Source organism: Stylophora pistillata, chromosome 9 (genome assembly GCF_964205215.1).
Source record: "Stylophora pistillata chromosome 9, jaStyPist1.2, whole genome shotgun sequence".
Taxonomy (NCBI): Eukaryota; Metazoa; Cnidaria; class Anthozoa; order Scleractinia; family Pocilloporidae; genus Stylophora; species Stylophora pistillata.
The window spans coordinates 21,414,583-21,433,427 of record NC_142527.1 but is presented as its reverse complement, the minus strand read 5'-3'; the positions used below and the strand labels follow the sequence as shown (position 1 = coordinate 21,433,427).

At 37.1% G+C, this 18,845-nt stretch overlaps 3 protein-coding genes across 3 annotated transcripts; 1 reads left to right on the top strand and 2 right to left on the bottom strand.

Annotated features, from left to right (window-relative positions):
- Window positions 1–981: 981 nt before the first annotated feature.
- On the bottom strand, window positions 982–6,111 carry LOC111327371 (mitochondrial import inner membrane translocase subunit tim16). The gene is made up of 6 exons (XM_022931527.2): window positions 6,006–6,111; window positions 5,843–5,927; window positions 4,988–5,076; window positions 2,727–2,780; window positions 2,002–2,067; window positions 982–1,533 (listed from the first exon to the last, which is right to left on the bottom strand). The coding sequence occupies exons 1-6, from the start codon at window positions 6,006–6,008 to the stop codon at window positions 1,435–1,437; spliced, it is 396 nt and encodes a 131-aa protein (XP_022787262.1). The 5' UTR covers window positions 6,009–6,111; the 3' UTR covers window positions 982–1,434.
- A 1,777-nt stretch (window positions 6,112–7,888) lies between these two features.
- Window positions 7,889–12,157, bottom strand: LOC111327349 (fibrinogen-like protein A). Its single transcript, XM_022931506.2, has 4 exons — window positions 10,469–12,157; window positions 9,936–9,981; window positions 9,212–9,595; window positions 7,889–8,627 (listed from the first exon to the last, which is right to left on the bottom strand). The coding sequence occupies exons 1-4, from the start codon at window positions 10,796–10,798 to the stop codon at window positions 8,365–8,367; spliced, it is 1,023 nt and encodes a 340-aa protein (XP_022787241.2). The 5' UTR covers window positions 10,799–12,157; the 3' UTR covers window positions 7,889–8,364.
- A 943-nt stretch (window positions 12,158–13,100) lies between these two features.
- Window positions 13,101–15,556, top strand: LOC111327344 (uncharacterized). The gene is made up of 4 exons (XM_022931503.2): window positions 13,101–13,528; window positions 14,049–14,103; window positions 14,375–14,409; window positions 14,944–15,556. Exons 1-4 carry the CDS (start codon window positions 13,256–13,258, stop codon window positions 15,415–15,417), a joined length of 837 nt encoding a protein of 278 aa, XP_022787238.2. The 5' UTR covers window positions 13,101–13,255; the 3' UTR covers window positions 15,418–15,556.
- Window positions 15,557–18,845: the final 3,289 nt, after the last annotated feature.

Sequence of the window (18,845 nt, the reverse complement as noted above, 5' to 3'; positions counted from 1 at the left end):
AAAAAAAACAAGAGTATTACTCGTCCTTAAGGCACTGCATCAAGTGCATAAACAACAAGTGTATTCCTCGTTCTACTAAAATGCACCGCGCGGATTGCACAAAGAACAAGAATATTCCTCGATCTGCTAAAAAGCACCGCAGGAAGTATACAAGGCGCAGAATAATAATATTGCTCGTGTGGTTCTTCAAGAAAGCGTCGCGCAAAGTGCAGAGACATGTGTCGTTCATAAACTTTTCATTCAGCACAAAGAAATATTATTTATATATGAGAAGATCCGCATGGATTGTATGAGTCGACATAATCCATCATGGCCTATAAGACACTAAAGTCTCTCTAGGGACGTTCACAGATTCACAGCAAGACCTCAAGACTCGTGAATGCAATAGACGACTCGTATGGGTCCTATGACTCGTAAATACCTTACACGATCCGTACGAATCGAACGGATCGACAAGTCAGTTTTACGACTCGTTACGATCCGTGGTATTGCTTTAGTTGTAAAGATTTCTGAACCTTCATTGCCTTTTACAGTCTGTAAGGGTACCATAAGGGTACATGCAGTCACGTGGTCTCCGAACTCATCGCACAGCCCAAATATCACTTGAGGAGCTTCTTTAGGTGGTGATCTCGTGACCATACGTGTGATTCAGGGCTAATATTGTCAAGAGAAATAAGATTGTAGTCACTCTTATGGGTTAAAGAGAGGGTACGGTGAGTTGCAAAGTTTAGGAACACAACACCTTCAAAACAGAGATCTCATCACTCCCAATTCATAGGCACATATACAGGTACTAAAAAAAAAGGCGTCACAAGAAAAGTGTACTCATTTTTCCACAAATTAAAGCATCTATTAATAGTTTACCAGATATTCAAGAACAAAAAAAAATTATCTCCAAAAAAAAAAAAAAATACCCTGACAGTAATTAAGTATTTAGTGATATGCATGTACATGTAAGTGCAACTGTGAAAAAGCAACATATTAGAATGAAATCAACATTTATTCTCAACACATAAAGTTCACAAAATATGTCATCCCCGGTAGGCAGTAAAGAATAGAATGGCACCAGTGAATACAAATGAACAGCTACAGCTGTACTGTACAGGGATAAATAACTGAACATCACACAAATTTTCCCTTTAACACCGACAAAGAAGAGTAATGAGCATAAGATGTAAATCAATGGTGAGTAAAGATGGCCACAAATTCATCTTGGCATTTCCTTTTTCTAGCATACAGTCACAGGCATATAACTTTGTGGTACAAGTAGAGTACCCCTGTGCTTTAAAGAACTACGTTTTTCCTTGCACATTCACTGCATGCCACTGTATAAAAAGCAGACAGCAAAATATTAACATTTCTTTTTTTTCGTGTGTGTGGAGAATCTGATGCACCAATACCACACTATGCCATGCTGTTCCTTAGAAACAACTGTCATCTATCAAATTCACTGCTATTGTTCTGTTTTTGCTTGTCATTTTCATTTTCCTGCATTTTCAATTCCTCATCAAGTCTTTCTTTTGCTCTGTATACCTATAAGGTGAAGAAAAAACAGCATGTTGAACTTTACCCTGTTTAATTACATGTCCTAATTTTCCTTTTTTTATTACTACTAAGTTATAAGTAATATATAGCTGTAAATTGCAAGGTTATTAAAAAACAATTGTTTTTTGTTTTTGGTTATGATTTTTTGCTTGAATATTTTTTTGCAGTTTTCTTTTGTCTTTCATTTTTTGTCTTTTTGTTTTTGCTTTTTGATGTTTTTGCTTTGTTGTTTTTGTCTTTTTGTTTTTGCTTTTGTTGTTTTTGTTTTGTTGTTTTTGTTTTGTTGTTATTGTTTTGTTGTTTTGTTTTGTTGATTTTGTTTTCATTGTTTTTGTTTTGGTGTTTTCGTTTTCATTGCTTTTGTTTTGTTGTATTTGTTTTCATTGTTTTTGTTTTGTTGTTTTTTGTTTTTGTTTTCATTGCTTTTGTTTTGTTGTTATTTTGGCACAGTTTTACCTTTGATTGAAGATAGAATGATCCTCCAGCTTTCTTCTCATTGATTTTGAATAGATGATCATAATTCTGTAAAAAAAAAATGTTGAATACTGAAAGATGTTATTTGTTTTGCCACCTGCATCAACCAATGAACCAAGGAAATCAAATATATTCTGTGCCCCAGTACTCCACCCACTGATCTCAAAAATAAGCAGTTACAGATTGGAGGTATTGATTGTATTGAAAAATATGAATGGAGGGGAATAAAAGCATTCTTAGCAGGTTGGAGAACACAACAAATTACACAACAGGATATAGGTCCACCTTCCTCAGTTTAGGCAATTGACCTCAACCAAATCACAAATCAGAAAAGGTCAGCCCTTACATGCAATGAAATTAACAGTGTAATGTAGCATATCAGTATTCCTTACAATTATTTCAACTTATGAAAATCACTTATATTAACAAGAAAAAAAAGCAGGTACTGTTTGAATAGATGTAATACAAGGCAATGTAGGACTGATTTGAGCTTTGATGGATGTAGAGAAGAACACTTACCTTGACAGTTCACCGTCTGCACAAGAACACAACATATCCCCATCCCCCCCTACCCCACTGATAATCAGCCTGAGCAGTGCTACTGTAGAATCTAAAAAATCTCCACTCAGAATCAAACACGCAAAGCTTTATGCTATGAGATCCCTCATTGTATTCAGAATTTGCAATGTGAACAAAATATACTGTACCTTTGTAATTAGTTCAGAGTTCAGATCTTGAACATTGAGGATCTGTTTAGCTTCCTGTTGACAAATATTTTCAATATAATAAATATATGAATTAAATTATCATTTTCTTACAAAGTCAGTGACTCTGTCCAAGTGTACAGCTGGCCACAGCTTCAAGTCAGGTGCATTTCTTGTTAAATCATCCTTTATTAAACAACTTATGCGGTTTAAACAAAACAGTAACATGCAGTATAAACGTGTATGTTGAAGTTTAAAATGAATTGCAGATAAAAATAATTTTAAGCTAGTTTGGTTTCTTTTTCATTTGTTTCAGGTACACTTCTGTATTCCTCAAACAATTTAGGAAGATACAAATTGTGCTACACATAATTTGGAATCATTTTAACCTGAAATCATTTTCCACCATAACACAATCTACCATGCATACATGTACATGTCAACATAAGTTATTATAACATAACCAAAGTAAAGCACGCACTCTGATTGGTCAATTTAGCGTCCCCCATTTGCCCATGGATGTACGCTGCTGACGTGAACAAATGCAAAGACTATTTTTCCCCACGCGCTTGTTTTTCCTGGTCGCATAAGATTTGTTAAATGAAAGGGAACTCTTTAGCTACAATGTATCAATGTTATGTTATAAAACAAATGGTATCCACCACAGCGTACACTATTGAGTTATGGATGCACTTGGGAGGTTTGCTAAGCACTCAAGAAGCTAGAGTCGCTCTCGGCTATCGCCTTGAGCTACTCTTACGCTTCTTTCATGCTTAGCAACCTCCCGGGGTGCATCCATAACTCAATAGTGTACACAGCGGTGTTAACCATTTGTTAATTGGAAGTTAACATTTTACACTTGATGGTTCAGAAATTTCACAATACCATGGAAATATTATAGTGACTACAATTTATCATAGAAAGTTTTTTCATTACTTCCTGAATACTATCATGTGTTCACACTACATGCCATATACAATCATTTCCTTTCCTTCATGCCACATTACCCACCCACCACCCCCCCACCATTACCCTGATGTTGTGATTACCTATCATTAATAGAAGGGAGTTCAAAATGATCTCTTCATGTGCTTACTGTGTCCAAATGGAATTTTCTTAATTAGGATTTATTTACTATGGAGGCCTTCTGACAGGGTGCGCGGGTGGGGAACCAAACAATTCGGTCAAACCAGCAGAATCACACACAATCCGTGAAGTTTCGCAAAATCCCACACAAAATGGAAATTTTTATTTGAAATTTCAATCAAAATGGGTATTTCTGTCGAGTATCAAGATTTCTAGAATATTTTAGACTATTTTCAGACTATTTACCTTCAAAAAACACTCTAGCACTTCCATGCTTTCATCAAACAACTCATCGATCGCATTATTCAAACAACAAGGCATTCTTACCGTAGCGTGCGCTTTCCTGGGCACTAGTCTACTTCTAACTCTATTTTTCATTGGCGGTTTGTGCCTATGCTTTTCAAATAACGAATCAGAGGTGTTGTTGAATAAGGCCACTGGCGTTGTGGCTTTCTCATTCAAAGCGAAAAAAAGTAATGTTTATTCTTGGCAATTACAGGACGAATGGGTTGTCAGATATTAAGACTTTCATAAATCGTAATGGAATAAGAAAACATGGCTTCCATCCACAGTAACTTTTACTGGCGAACTCAAATTATGGGGCCATCTCCTCGAGTCTTTTCGTTTAGCTCTTTCGATCGCTTTAACAAACAAAGAATTGTTTCAAAATAGGTTTTTAAGTTCAGTCAATAAGATAAAAATCGTTCAAAGTAAAATCAAGAAGTCATTTAGCCATTACAGAAGGAATTTCACATTGATATTATAAGAAAAGGTATGATTTATGAGGAGAACCTGGTGTTTACTTTAACAGGGAGTGGGATACGAAATATTTTGTTCGACGCAAGATTACACAATCCCGCACAATTACCCGCACAATTGACTTTTTCTCCCGCACAATTCACCTCCGATAAAGCGCATAATTTTCATATTCTTCCCGCACCCTGTCAGAGGGCCAGACTATGCCTATGAAATTTAATACCAGTTCTGTTTATTGATACAGCTTCATCCATTTTTTACCCAGACTGAAAATAAAGCTATTAAAAATGCAGATATTCCCTCTCTGTGTTCTTGTGTATTATTTCTTTCCTTGTTTTTGTTTGTTTGTTTACCTTTGTTCCAGAAAACATTCAGCATATGTGCCAGCAATTGTTAAATTTAGAATTAAATGACAAAGTTACCTCTAAAGTCAATCCCATAACACTGTTTGAGGCAGCTCTTTTGGCACCCTCTTGAGCCCCCTTTGATGCTTTCTGAGCTGCAGCTCCACCTAAAAAAAAAAAAAAAAAAAATCATACATAAGTAAATAATCATAGACAGTTCCTCCTCAGGACCTAGCAAATAAAAGCAAATAGCACAACAACAAAAAGAAAAACTTGTACATGTAAATGAAACTCATGTCTAGTACCACAACAGCCAGATTGTAGAAACATTATAAATGACTATAATTCTCCTCTTTTCCTCATAAAATTCAAGAAATCTGAGTTCACAGAATGTAACAAAATCAACCACTTTTAAGGCTGAGGACTGAGTGGAGTCCAGTTTGGTCAATAATTATACCCATGTTTACCACATATAATATGTTAATAATGAGTATGATCACAGTAAAAAAACGTTCTCATTCAACGCAGAATTCCCAGTCATAATATTTCACGCTATTTGAGGACAAGAGCAAATAGTTCCTCGACGGGACTGTGCTTTCTGTTTCACAGAATATTATTTGAGTTTACTTCGAGTAAATATGGGCAATGTGTTCCATATAAAAAACTTAAAAAGCAAGTATCTTGAGGAGTGTGATACAGTTTGTTACCACGTTGTTAAAATGATGTAATATATAGCTAAGCGTGCACGCTCATTTAATTTGACACGAGTTAGCAAGTTACAATATGTCCCGGTAAACAAATACCCTACGATTTCTACAGGCAATAAAAAGGGTCAGCTATAAAATCATACAAACACAAAACTACAAAGAGTTACAGACAATCACGAAAGTGCGTTTTAAACGACTAAAGTCTAAGATTTATTGCATCACTTACTTTGAAACTCCTGACGCAGGGCTTGAGCAAACGCTCGTCCGATAACTTGACCACCAAGAATGATGATTTGGGCAATAAATCTCGCCTAAAGAGAGATTATGGTTCATTAACCCTATATTGATGATTTTAAAAGCCTTAACTCAGAAAATACGCAAAAACTCACCATTTCTTTAAAGGGATGATGGTCGAACTACGCGATCATTCCGACATGTTTTTTACGCAACAAGTTCCCAGGTCACCGCAACGTTATGTGTGGATCCCAGTCACTCGCAACATTGTGACAAGCTGTGTATTGCATGTAAGAACCCGCGAGATGTATTCCTTACAATTCTTTCTATCCCTGAGATGCATGCCCGATCAATAAAGACAAAAGAGAACATTTACAGAGTGCGTCCAGTTGACTTCTTAACCGTACGATTTTACTTAAGTTTCAATATGCTTTTTTGAATCAATCCACTAAATTTGTTTTGCTAAACGACCAACGCACTGAAATACTGAGATGCGCGAGTTCGAATTCATGTTGATGGAGAGTATAAATGGAGTGATGGCTTTCACGACTAAAGGTTAAAGTTTTTGGCGATTTTACGGCTAACGGTTAATTTATCTTTGTTTTTTTTGAAAAGGAGAAATTTTACGGTTAACTTTTTTTACGACTTACGGATAAAATTCGTCAATTTTGACGCCTAACGGTTCAAGTTATTTCATTATAATTACTAGTAGTATATGCGTGTAGTACCTATCGCTAAGTGCCAACGAGGAAGACACAATCTGAATATTGAAATTGAAATTTCAATACCGTTTTGAATCAGATGTTAATAAGATACTTTTAAATCCTTATTTTTGACGCAGCGTACACTATAGATGCTATGATAAATAAAAGAACATTGGGCGCAAAGCGTAGACTATGTCTTCTTAAGAAACGTACGTCTATACAGATGTTTATGTCTAAAAACTAAAACGAAATATTCCCTAAAAGTCTCTACAATAATCCCTAAAAGTCTCCAAAACAGCAAAATTCGCACTGTTACTTTACGTTGGCCTTGAAGGTGCCCGCTATGTTAATACAATAATATTATAATAATATTATTATGTTATAATATTATTTTATTATTATCATTATTATTATTATTTATTTTTTGGCCGTTTTAACGAAGCTAGCATCGTCAGGGTCAAATACAATTATATCAAGTGTAACGCTGTCAGGAAATTGTATCTACCTTACACTAATGTGCTTATCCACCGTTAGATTGTCCTAAATCAAGGACCATCATGGGATCTACCTTTTTTTCGATGGCGTCTTCGCTGAAAACATAATGGTTTGGGGTCCGTCACAAACAGTGACGTAGTTATTCACACATCTCAGCATTACGCTACAGAAGCATATTTAAACTCAGAGATTATCATTGTCTATTTTCGAGAGCGCCTTTACAATCGTAAAGAAAATCTACGAGCAAAAACAAACAAAATAGATAGCTAGCAATAGCATCCAATCACAGAACACGGATCTCACCAATTTAAAATAGAAGTAATATCGAAACTTGAGTTACAGTGGTGTTAAACAAATTGTACAAGATTTATTTGAATTCAACGATATACAAATTTTACTGAATGGCGTATTAAGAGCACAACAGTAAAGGCTTCGATTTTTTATTTGTGTTTATAACATAATATACAGCCTTATGCCATATTTCTCACCAACACATCCCTCCTCCACTACCCTGTTGTTGTGATTACGTATAATTAGTGGGAAACAGCTTTACTTTTTCGTCTTCTAATGTGCTCACTGTGTCAAGTTATTTCTCAGGCTCCGTCCAAATTACGCCATAGAAATTTGAAAAGGGAACTTTATCAATGCTGGTGGTTTTACCTACTGTCCACTTTTGGACCTTTACTCCGGACCGAAAATAAAGCTATTAGAAAACGCATATGTCACATTCCTTTGCCTTTGTGTTTTATTTATTTATTGATTTTGTTTGTTTTTGTTCGCTTAAGATTTTCGGTCGTCTTCTATATGATTCTTTTTGTTTTTGTCTTTATCGTTATCAATTTGTTTTTTTTTTCTTTGTTTTTTTTTTTTGTTTCTGTTTGTTCGTTTGTTAGGTTTATTTGACTTTTTATATGTGTTCTATAGAATACATTCAGCTTCCGCCGGCGCTTAAATTTGAAATTAATCTGCGTAGTATGGGCCATCAATAATTTATTCTTTTTGTATAGTCCACAATGAATTTGCGTGATGATTTTTTTATTTCTGTTCGTTCCTTTCATTTCACTTTTCATATGTATTCTAACGGATACATTCAGACGTATCCGCTACCAGTGCTTCAAAATCAAATTAATTTGGCATAGTATGGACGATGAATATTTTGTTCTTTTTTTTATTGTCGACAATAAGTTTGCATTAGGATTTGAGATTGAAGACTCCTATTTTAAATCTATGCAACTTAGGGTATATGTGTCTTTAGAGAGCTTGAGGAAACGAACATTACTCTGCAAGAAGAGCTGGTTAGCTGACTGTTGTACAGTCAAGACATGGGTCTCATTTTCATTTCTGTCCATTTCAGGGAGGTATTAAATCCCCTCCAGTCTGCCCAAATGATACCATTGTATGCTGGTGCATTCGGTGTCATATAGTATTTGCCGTTAAGGTGTGATCGGATGGAGGCTCCATACCACCACGCCCCATGGTACATATTGGCACATTCTATAGCAGGGCAGTCCCCATTATTATGGTCCTTGGTGGAGTAAGGTAAACCATCGTGCCACCTCAAGGAGTCACCGGCTGTTCCTGCAAGGATGATATCATCAATGTCAGGCTCATACGTTTTTAGTAAAGCAGTGAGTCCTCAGGGGGCAGGGAAGTAGCCTTTGTAGCTGGCGGTTTTGTATGAAACCTCCCGTGACCTCGCTGCTTGTTTCAAAGCTCCACCGCTTGACGCTGCAATGTGCACAAAGGCTAAGGTTGATGCATCTCCTTCCGCCAAAGAACAAGTTAACATACAAAAAAAATTGCGAAACTCTTGAAAGCCGAGAAAATTTCTCTTTTCTTGACTAATTCATTTGTTTATTTTCACCTCCTCCCGCCAAAGAACAAATTAACATACATAAAAAAAATTGCAAAGCTCTTAAAAGCCTAGAAACTTATCTTTTCCTGACTAATTCGCTCGTGTATTTTCATCCTAAGATGGAAAAGAATCTCTTCTCCCCCTCTCTAGACCTGTTTTTATGTGAATCCCTCAAAAGTACACGGAGTAAATTTTTTTTACAGTGCCATAACGTGTACTTTTTCAAAATCTGCAGTACACTGAGCTTCAAGTCAAATGTACTCCTTCAAAGTTTTCTAATATATGCTTATGTTATTTAATTATATACCTGAATACTTTCCAAGATGGAGCGCGTATGAGTTTTCTTCGCTTAAAACTTGAAACCTATCGTACGTGGCGTATGCAGAGTCTCCATTGAAATCACCGAGATCTACGCGCAAAATAGTCCGTTTCAGGGACGTCAGTCGGTGTATTTTGTCGAGACCGAGCCAAAACTCGCCTGTCAAGTTACCAAATCCAACTCTGTAGCTCGCCCAGTCTCGGAAAAAGTCAACCGAGCCATGGAATCGCTTTTGGAAGACGACCCATCCACCACTGTTTGTCTTTTGTTGATCGCAGAAGACTTCAAACTCGTTTTTGCCGTCAGGGGTGATTGTGTAGACTCCACTTTGTGTTCTTCCCGCTTGAAATAACTCGTAGCAATCTGTGAAGCCTATTAAAAGAAAATTAATAATCACAGCACCTAAAAAAAAAAAAACTAGGTAAAAACTGCACAGACGATGACGAATTGTGAAGTAAATGGGAGTAACAAATGCAATTATGAAGGAGCTAATAAACAAGATTAAGAGGAAAACAGAGCAAAAACACGAGTATATGACAGTGATGATAATAAAAATATTAATGGTATGAACGAAATAGTAACAGATCAGAATAGCTGGTTGGAGCCCAGTTCAAAGCAATTTGAACAAAAGTGAGGTTATCTTGACTAACAAAAAATTTCTATTTCACTCGAGAAGGTAAATCAACCTGAAATTGAAAAATTTCAGTGCTACCTTTATTTTTCACCGTCTTTTTGTATGGCACTATCTCGGTTGCTTCCTGAAAGGAAAAAAAAGTGAAGGATATGGGACTTACCACTCTTTAGTCGAGCTCAGTTCTTCAGCAGTCAGACATTAGTTTGGAAATCAGTAGGCCAGTTGGTTAGCCAGTCAGTTTGTCAGTCGGTCGCTAGGTGAGTCAGTAAGTCGATCAGCCGGTCATTCGTCAGTCGGTTCGGTATCGGATCAGTCGGTCAGTCAGTTAATCTGGTGGTGTTTGATCGGGTCAGACCATTTCTACGATCCATAGACATTTCAACGACACATGATTTACCTCAATAAAAAAGAAAATTCGTTCTGTCGCCAGGCGTGTATTTCATGTATTCGCCTGTAAACAATTCATCTGGTCACAGCACCGAATTCAAGGTTACTAGAGATTTCCGAATCGCACACCAAGGAAACGAACCTCCATTGCACTGGTTTGCGCTTGTTAATTGTAAATAAAAACCCTTTTGATTCATAGAGAAACAGGGCACTCTCTTACATACCTTCCTGCTGAGTTTTATCGCATGAAACATGTAACCAGGTTGGTAAACAAGACGATTGGTATCACACTCTCCAAGATCTTTGTCTCCGCTAATCAATTCACATACATTCCCTTGTTCTTCAATATCTGGAAGCGAGTTGTAGTTATAAGACACGCATGTCTCGCTGCGGCTACAAGCTTCTAAACAACTCAGCCAATCTAGGTCGTAGAGCGTTTGCGAATTGAGACCCTTAAATGCGTGACTGGGTATCGTACGAAACATAAAACAGTTCACTGCTTCTAAATTGAACGAAAATGCGAGAACAAGGAACAACATTGCTGAAGAACTCATGGCAACATAGAGCTGTAAAAACTATCAAAATTTGTGTTTCTGGAGAGAAAGGAAAATTTACTCTACATGATATCAACTTCCTTCTACAAAAAGTTTCTTTCCTATATTAGGCACTTTTTGAAGCACCTAATTAGTGCTCGTAAAAAAAAAAAAACATCTTTTGACATGCACTTAACAACTTGTCATGTACTTTGTACTGTTTTCATTGGTTCACCGTAAGTCTAGTGCTGCCTGTCTGTCTTCCAATCGACAAATTATAATGATTTGTTGTCTTTTTAAGTGCGACATAATAAAAGCTTAAACCAGTAAAATAAAAGAAGGGAGACTATAGCGACCAGACAAGGTCCATACAAAAAGTCCTTCTAGCTATTAATTTCAGTGATTCTTTCTTTGCGTGTAAGTGAAAACTCAATTACTTTTTCAAAGTGTATCGCCTTTTGAAAAGAAATTAATTACCTCTCCTTTGAAAAGAGTGCCGGACGCGAAACTTATGCATTCGTTACACTTATATTTTAACAGTACGTGTGGCCTTTGAGTGATGGCGATTTTTTTCATGATTTTCTTAATTTCTGTACTGATCAGCAGCGCCGTCCCTCATATTCATCTGATTACATTTTTGAACTACACCTACTTGATATCACAAGTACTAAGAATATTGATCGACATAAACTTTTGAAGCATAAGTGCTTATTATCTTCGTTTCCTACAGATGTGTTAGTCAGTGTTATTATTGCGTTTTGAAATGTGAATATTTGTTCTGTGAGGAAAATATAGAATACTGGAATACTTCCTATTCATTCTCTGTGTAAACATGACAAAAAAAATTGAGCACTTTAAATTAAAAACCGAAAAATATAAACAAAGCTAACTTCTCGACTCTTTGACGAGGTTTCGCAATATTTTACTTTATGCTTTAAGATGCACTGATCATCATTTTTGTTTTTTCGTCATGAGACTCAACTTTTCCGCGAAGCCGAAAAGTTATATACACAGTCTTCATCTACGCTGGTCGACTTGGCTACTGAATGCATTGCATCAGCACCTGATGTAGAGAAAGGTTTACTACAGAGATAAATGTAAAATAGCGTTCTTAAAGAATGCGATAGCCGAAAAGACCCTAATCATTAGCCTGATATTCTCTGTCTTCGGGTTGTCTTCCTGGTGACTTAGTTTTCGGTAAAACTCTAATTTCTTAGCTAGCTGTCTATGATGCGTGGTTTGAGTTAGTAAAGAACTGCTACCAACAGCTGTGTTTGATTATGAACATAATCCAAACCGCGAACTGAATTCTCTAAAATTGTAATTCCTTCCTCAAATATCCTCAGGATCTTCCCCAGAGGAGGAAAATTTCTTTGCAAGTTAGAGTGTGATTACCTTCCGATTGTTTGCTTCCATTCACCTCTGACTCGATCTTCAGTCCTCTTCTATCACTCCACTACGGGGTCGAGAAAGTCTTTCTCATTTTAATTTTCATCTCGAGAAAAAAAAAAAACATCGAAACCATCAAAGCTATGGCACTAAATTTTCATTTCAATTTGATTTTTCATGTTTTTCTATCCTCCTCCCCCCTCTTCTTTCTTTAACTTCTGCAAATTCGACTTGCATTCATTACGACAAGGCTTGTAGGAGTGTAAACAATTTTACTTCATTACTGGTGGGATCAGTCTTTCCTTACCTCTCAATATATCCTGTCTCATAAACCAAACAAATTATTTACGAAGCTCCAGTAGCAATGCATGAACGTTTAGAAATTATACTTATACATTCCAAAAGTCAATCGTCGATCGAAAAATTTGTTTAGATTAGCATAAGTGTGACTTCACTTCTATCAAAATGTCACTTCTTTTAAAATGTATTGTTGCATCTTTGCATTCCTACAGTTCGAAGTAAGAGAGTCGATCAGAGATACAAAAAGTAGAAATAGAGAGTTGACTAGAGTTACTCAGAGAAAGGAATAGAAAAGCGACAGATGTAAATTTGCTGTAAGTACAATTGCATCAGGGAACAAATGTTAAAGACTTAGTGTCCTTGGTGCCTTTTGCTGAGCGCGCTACTTTCAACAGCCAATTCCCCCTCGGACACGTGCTAATATCTAAAGACTTTCTGCTACGTCCACAATAATATTTATCTAAATTCGGAAACTTACTGCTCACTCTAATTTTTCACAAATACAACGAGCGCCAGCTGTCAGCACTTTCACTGAGATTTGCATCATTTATGAGACAATGGTCGCATTGATGTGACAGAACTTTTCTTTTGTGTACCGAACTTTTGCATTTATTTCTTAGCTTAGGATTATTGATTATAATTATGAACCAACTGTCTTCCCTTGAAAGCTGTTATGTACGTTATCTGTCGATTTTCCGATTACATGATTTCACTGTTCTTATTTCTTGTTCTAGACTGGCAGAATTATAACCCTCAGATCATATTTTTCTCGGAGCTCGAGAGAAAGCCATGAAATTTATTGAAACTCACAGGAAACAACTGAGGCGAAAAATTTTGGGCAAATTGAGTTCACAGCGATTACAACACCGCGTGACAAAAGCAAGCAATGATTATTGGCTTTTAGCGCCACGCGCTCAGCTCTGCTTCTTGTTTGTTACGAAGAAGTTCGCGATCTTCAGAGTTGTTTTCTTTGGAATGTTTCTGTCTGAGGTGCTAGGAACTAAGAAGCTGGGGAATAACGCAACATCTCAGCTGAAAAAATGCCCAGAGAGTCAATGCCTGGTAAGCCTGAATGCTTGAATGTCGGATATTACCCGAACTCTCGTAAATAATTCAGCTTGATTTGGTACAGGGCATCTCGAACCTCTTGTAACTCGCAAGTCACGTTATTTAGATTATATGAGAGCGTGAAAGTAATCGCATATCAGTGTAAATCTCATGGCTCAAGCAACACCAGACGAGTGCTCAGAGGTTCGATTCTTCATGTGGACTCAGAAGTTTTTCTTTGTCCTACGCTCGTGACTAGATGAAAAAACATCTTTCTATACGTATCAATCGAGTGTATCAATTCTTGTCTATCTATTATGAACAGACAAGTAGTTAATTTTTGCCCGATGTATTTAAATACCATGTTTAATTTTCTGTGTGCCACCACAAAAAAGAGCATCCTGCTAAATGACACTGAAATGTTTGTATCTTTTACACCTGTCCATAGCTCAATGTGACGATAAATATTTTTTCAAATAAACCATAAATTAAGACTTGCTTTGCTGCGCTAATTTTATATCTTCGACTTTTTAAGACTGAAGCCATTGCTTGTCTTTCTGGAAGCAAACTTAAGGGAGATGGAAATTCAGGTAAGCTTAGGTCTTAGAAAGATCGATAAACCAAGCTATGGACGAGGTTACCAGGTACGTAAGTAGTTCAAAACTTAGACTAGTGCGTTTCTCACTGATGTACCTTTAACACAAAGCAAACATACAAACCAACAAAACAAAATAGATGTCATACAACTTATTTTCAAAGTACCTCGTCGAGAACCTGAAGATTGTGAAAAGTGAGAAGAAGATTCGTGAAGGTGTTTTATAAAGATATCTTTAACATCTCTTATAAACGTATTTTTTACAGGCAATAACGACAGATTGAAAGCTTTGGAAGACGAGGTTAGTTCTCACTAATAATAAACGTAAATTTCTTTAAGTTGAGTTGACGACAGCGAAAGCAGCGCTAACCTTCCAAATATATGGGAATCTAGAAGGTAATGGACGAATTGCAGTACTCAGTTGGAAATCGATAGATAAATATGCTCATTACTTTCTCTTCAATCCTCAAGTAACAAGTTCGACTTAAAAAATACGTTTCAATTAAGTCTGACAAACATACTAGCTTTCGTAGCGACTTCTTCGAATTTTTTGGATAAACTTTTGATCCTATTTTGATCAAAATTTGTTGTAGGGAGATGCGCATAGAGGCCAAGTTTGTTCCAACAGATGCTGAAATTATGGTAGAAAGCAAAAAAAAAAAAACAAACAAACAAACAAAAAACAAAACAAAACAAAAAAACTGGCTTGGAGTGGTTTATGTTTTTTAAGCAGTAAGGCAGGAAATTAAACTTATAGATGATATGAGAGTATTTGTTGACGTCTTATTCACCTTTCGTTTCAATTAAAATCCGTTGCTTCTCTGAAATCTGCTAGGTCGACAAACTGAAAGGTTTACTCCAGAAGGCGGGAAAACCCAACAGCTTCGCCTTACTCGACAGCACCGGCCATCTGCCTCAGAACCTCCTCGCTGCTGGTTACGACAAGTACTCAATGTACGACTTGGGGTGGCAGGCTCTACATATGGCGGCTGCCGCTGCCTGCAGGGGTAGCACAAGCTCAGGAGGAAGTGGCTGCTGTCAAAATGTTGTTCTCGTACGAAACACGGCTGACAGGAAGACCTGCACTCAGATCTGTGGCCGGACTTCGTTTAAAAATTGTGATGCAGAGGTGTCCATTCATGGAAAAACAGGAAAAGCCACTAAGGCCGGTGAAATGATTGGGGCTTTCTACAATTATCGCTGTAATCAAGCAGCTAACGGAGGGAGTGAAGTTTCAGGCTCTCCTGCTGATATCAATCGCTTTCCTAAGGGTTACCCCTACTACAGCTTTTGCTGTTGCAGAAAGTAGGAACGTAGCTGCAAATCAGTAAAAAACAAACGTCTTTCCTCTAAGATTTTAGTTTCTCTCTGAAAAGTCATGAGTCTTAGCTTGCGAAATGCATTTGTGGTATTTTCAATAAAAAGACGTTTACCAGTTTTGCTTTTAATGTGTTTGCTGTCGTTTATGCCGTTTTTTGCCTTCTTGGTGCGAATTCTTTAATGTACAGCTGTTTCGAGAAAGGGTGTTCTTTAACTAATATGTATTAGTTATATATATAATAATCATATATATAACTAATAGTTCATAATAATAATAATAACTAATAGTTAATAATAATAATAATAATACATATAACATATATATATATATATATATATATATATATATATAGTAAGTGTAAAACGATGAAACACGAAGCAAATTTCTAACTGTTCCAGCTTTAATGTGGCGACGTTTCGGCCTTGGGCCTTCTTCAGGTGGAACGTATTTACATAGAAATCAAAAACTGAAAATCCTAGTAGGTTTACAGAATGACCTGAATTTATACTAAACGTAAGAAATATAAATAGTATTGCGTAATGCATTCCAGACCTAAATAATAGGATATAATAATAAGTAAAAGGCAAGAATGTGCAATAGGCGAAATAACCACGAATGGTTGCGAAGAACTCAATTACATTGTGTAGATGATGCCCTAATTAGGTATTATAGCGGACGCGATTTTTGGATCTGAATTCGCGTCTTTTGTTAAGTCCGTGGGGACTGAGTGTACATAGTTGTGCGGTCCAGTAGGCCTCTCTCGTAAGTAATAATCTATCAATATAAGCTGCGTCTCCTTGGCTCATAATTTCTCAATAACAATAAAATTAATTTCAGAAATTTCGTGTTTGGTACAATTGAAGTGGACTGCAAGCTCGCACGTTTTTTTGTTTGTTCGCATAGTTGACTTGTGATTACGATAACGCACTTTGAATTCAGTGGAAGTAGAAGCCACTTATTGTAAATTGCATTTCTTGCACGAGGCCAACTAGACAACATTTCTGGTAGAGCAAGACAGGTTTTGGCAAATCTTATAGGTTCGGCCTGAGGAAAAACTCTTAAATTTGGAATCTTGAATTAAAAAAATTCTTGCAAAGGACTCATCTAGAGCAGCATTTAAAACAAACTCCCGTTTCCCTCCCTGCCTGACTAACTTTCCCACCCATACAAAATCTAGAAGGCGCCAGAATGTCTTTGAGGTTTTTAGTACGGCGATATGTTGGAAAAATCGATTTTGATGGAAAAATTTCCAATAACTCCGTTATTGGAAATTTCCGTTAGTCCTCGACTACAATCCTATCCTCCCTGATGTTCAGAGGGTTATCCAAAAGCATGCTCATCTCTTAAGATCGTCACCTGAGAGAGGCATGAAACTCAGAGTTGCAGTAAAAGTTCAAATAACCTAAATATTGAAGTATAATTATCCATAGCTCTAGCCCTGCTATTGAGCACATTTTTAGTAGATGATGATCTCATTCCACTATTTTGGTTATTTCGCTCCTATTATTGTCGAGCACTGTGTCTGACTCATCTCCTATCAATATGGAGAAGGTGAATTTGAACTATTCAACCAAGAATATCCCACTGCCGGGAAAGAACGAATACTTGAAGAGATTCATCGAGAAGACGGAGCATTTCCTACTTCGGATGCGGTGGAAAGCTTATCATTTCTTAAATAATACAGAATCCATATGATGCACGATCCTCGCAGTAGATAGCGCTATTTAAGCAATAGCGAAAATCAGACCTAAAAAAAGTCAGGCTTGTACGAGATTCGAACCACTGACCTCTGCGATACTAGTGCAGCGCTCTACCAATTGAGCTAACAAGCCAACTGGGAGCAGGCCGTTGAGTTGATTCGTAATAAACCCGTGAAAGTGATAAATACGTGAAAGTGATAAATATACAATGAAATATATGAAGTTCATATATTTTGAACTGCGGTATTAGATACATATAATGCACGATCCTCGTAGTAGATAGCGCAGTAGATAGCGCCTCAAATCAACGAGTTGCTACCTTTTGAAGATGCCATGACCCAGCTTATCCAGAACTTAAAATTCAAGGACACCAAATGCAGTTTTCAAAGTAAGCTACATAGCGACATTAAGAAAAAGATTAAGAAGCCTGGCACCCTCCTCATTTCCGCCGATAAAACCAATAATTTCTATACCATGAGTCCTTCCTCATACGACAAATTGCTTCAAGAGAACATTACCAAAACCTACAAAAAGTCAAGCGATCATCTTGTTGACAAGTTAGACTCCCAGTCTGCCAAAATTGCTGAGTGACTCAAGTTAGAAGACCGCATTGAGAAATTGGCTAAGGAGGATGCATTCATCACGTTGAAAGATCATAAGCCCAATTTTCAAGACAATCCATCATGCCGCTTAATAAACCCTTCTAAGCCTGAAATTGGGAAAATCAGTAAGCATCTCCTTGATGAAATTAACAACCCTATCATCACCAACAGTGAAGTAAACCAGTGGAAAAACACCTCAAGTGTCCTCAAATGGTTTAATAGTTTAGAAAACAAGAGCTCTCTTTCATTCATCTGTTTCGACATTTGTGAATTCTACCCCTCCATTACAGTGAAGTTGCTTTCCAAAGCAGTAGATTTTGCCTCTAAGTACTGCCCAATCCGTGAAATCATCTTGCATGCAAAACGATCTCTGCTATTTAACGATGATTGCCCATGGGAGAAAAAATCTGCCAGCAACCTCTTTGATGTTACCATGGGGTTCTTCGATGGAGCGGAAACGTGTGAGCTGGTTGGATGCTTTCTCTTATCAATTCTTACTGAGAAGTATGGTCAAAATATTGGTTTATACCGGGATGATGGTTTGGCTGCCCTCAACGGAACACCGCAGGAAATAGAGAATATCAAGAAAGGTTTTTGCAAAGTCTTCCGCGACAATGACTTAAAAATCACAGTCGAGGCTAACATCACCAAAACCAATTTTCTAGACGTCACGCTTGATCTCTCAAGTGGGAAGTATTACCCTTTTACAACATCCCCCTGTACGTGCATGAAAAATCTAACCACCCACCATCCATTCTGCACAAAATCCCTGAATCAATCAATAGGAGGCTCTCCGAGATATCTTCCAACAAGGAATGCTTTGATAGCGCTAAACCTACTTATCAAGAAGCTCTAAAAAGAAAGTGGGTATAGCTACACCCTGTCATTCGATGCTGCATCAAACCAGGCACCACGTCCACGAAGAAACAGGCAGCGGAACATCACATGGTTTAACCCACCTTACAGCAAGAACGTGGAAACTAACGTCGGAAAATGCTTCCTTGCACTTATTGATAAGCATTTCCCAAAAAACTAATCCTCTTCACAAAATTTTCAACCGGAACACCCTTAAACTGAGCTACAGCTGCATGGGCAGCATTAAAACTGTCATATC

Excerpts from the sequence above, each read along its gene's own strand:
- LOC111327371 (XM_022931527.2), bottom strand. Across the intron at positions 5,077-5,842 it reads CCTGCGTCAGGAGTTTCAAA|GTGGAGCTGCAGCTCAGAAA; the intron begins GTAAGTGATGCA and ends TTTTTTTTTTAG. Across the intron at positions 2,068-2,726 it reads ACTCTGAACTAATTACAAAG|AATTATGATCATCTATTCAA; the intron begins GTACAGTATATT and ends TTTTTTTTACAG.
- LOC111327349 (XM_022931506.2), bottom strand. The coding sequence starts at position 10,798 with ATGAGTTCTTCAGCAATGTTGTTCCTTGTTCTCGCATTTTCGTTCAAT. Across the intron at positions 9,982-10,468 it reads CGATAAAACTCAGCAGGAAG|GAAGCAACCGAGATAGTGCC; the intron begins GTATGTAAGAGA and ends TTTTCCTTTCAG. Across the intron at positions 8,628-9,211 it reads CCATCTTGGAAAGTATTCAG|GAACAGCCGGTGACTCCTTG; the intron begins GTATATAATTAA and ends TCATCCTTGCAG.
- LOC111327344 (XM_022931503.2), top strand. The coding sequence starts at position 13,256 with ATGAAATTTATTGAAACTCACAGGAAACAACTGAGGCGAAAAATTTTG. Across the intron at positions 13,529-14,048 it reads GCCCAGAGAGTCAATGCCTG|ACTGAAGCCATTGCTTGTCT; the intron begins GTAAGCCTGAAT and ends CGACTTTTTAAG. Across the intron at positions 14,410-14,943 it reads TGAAAGCTTTGGAAGACGAG|GTCGACAAACTGAAAGGTTT; the intron begins GTTAGTTCTCAC and ends GAAATCTGCTAG.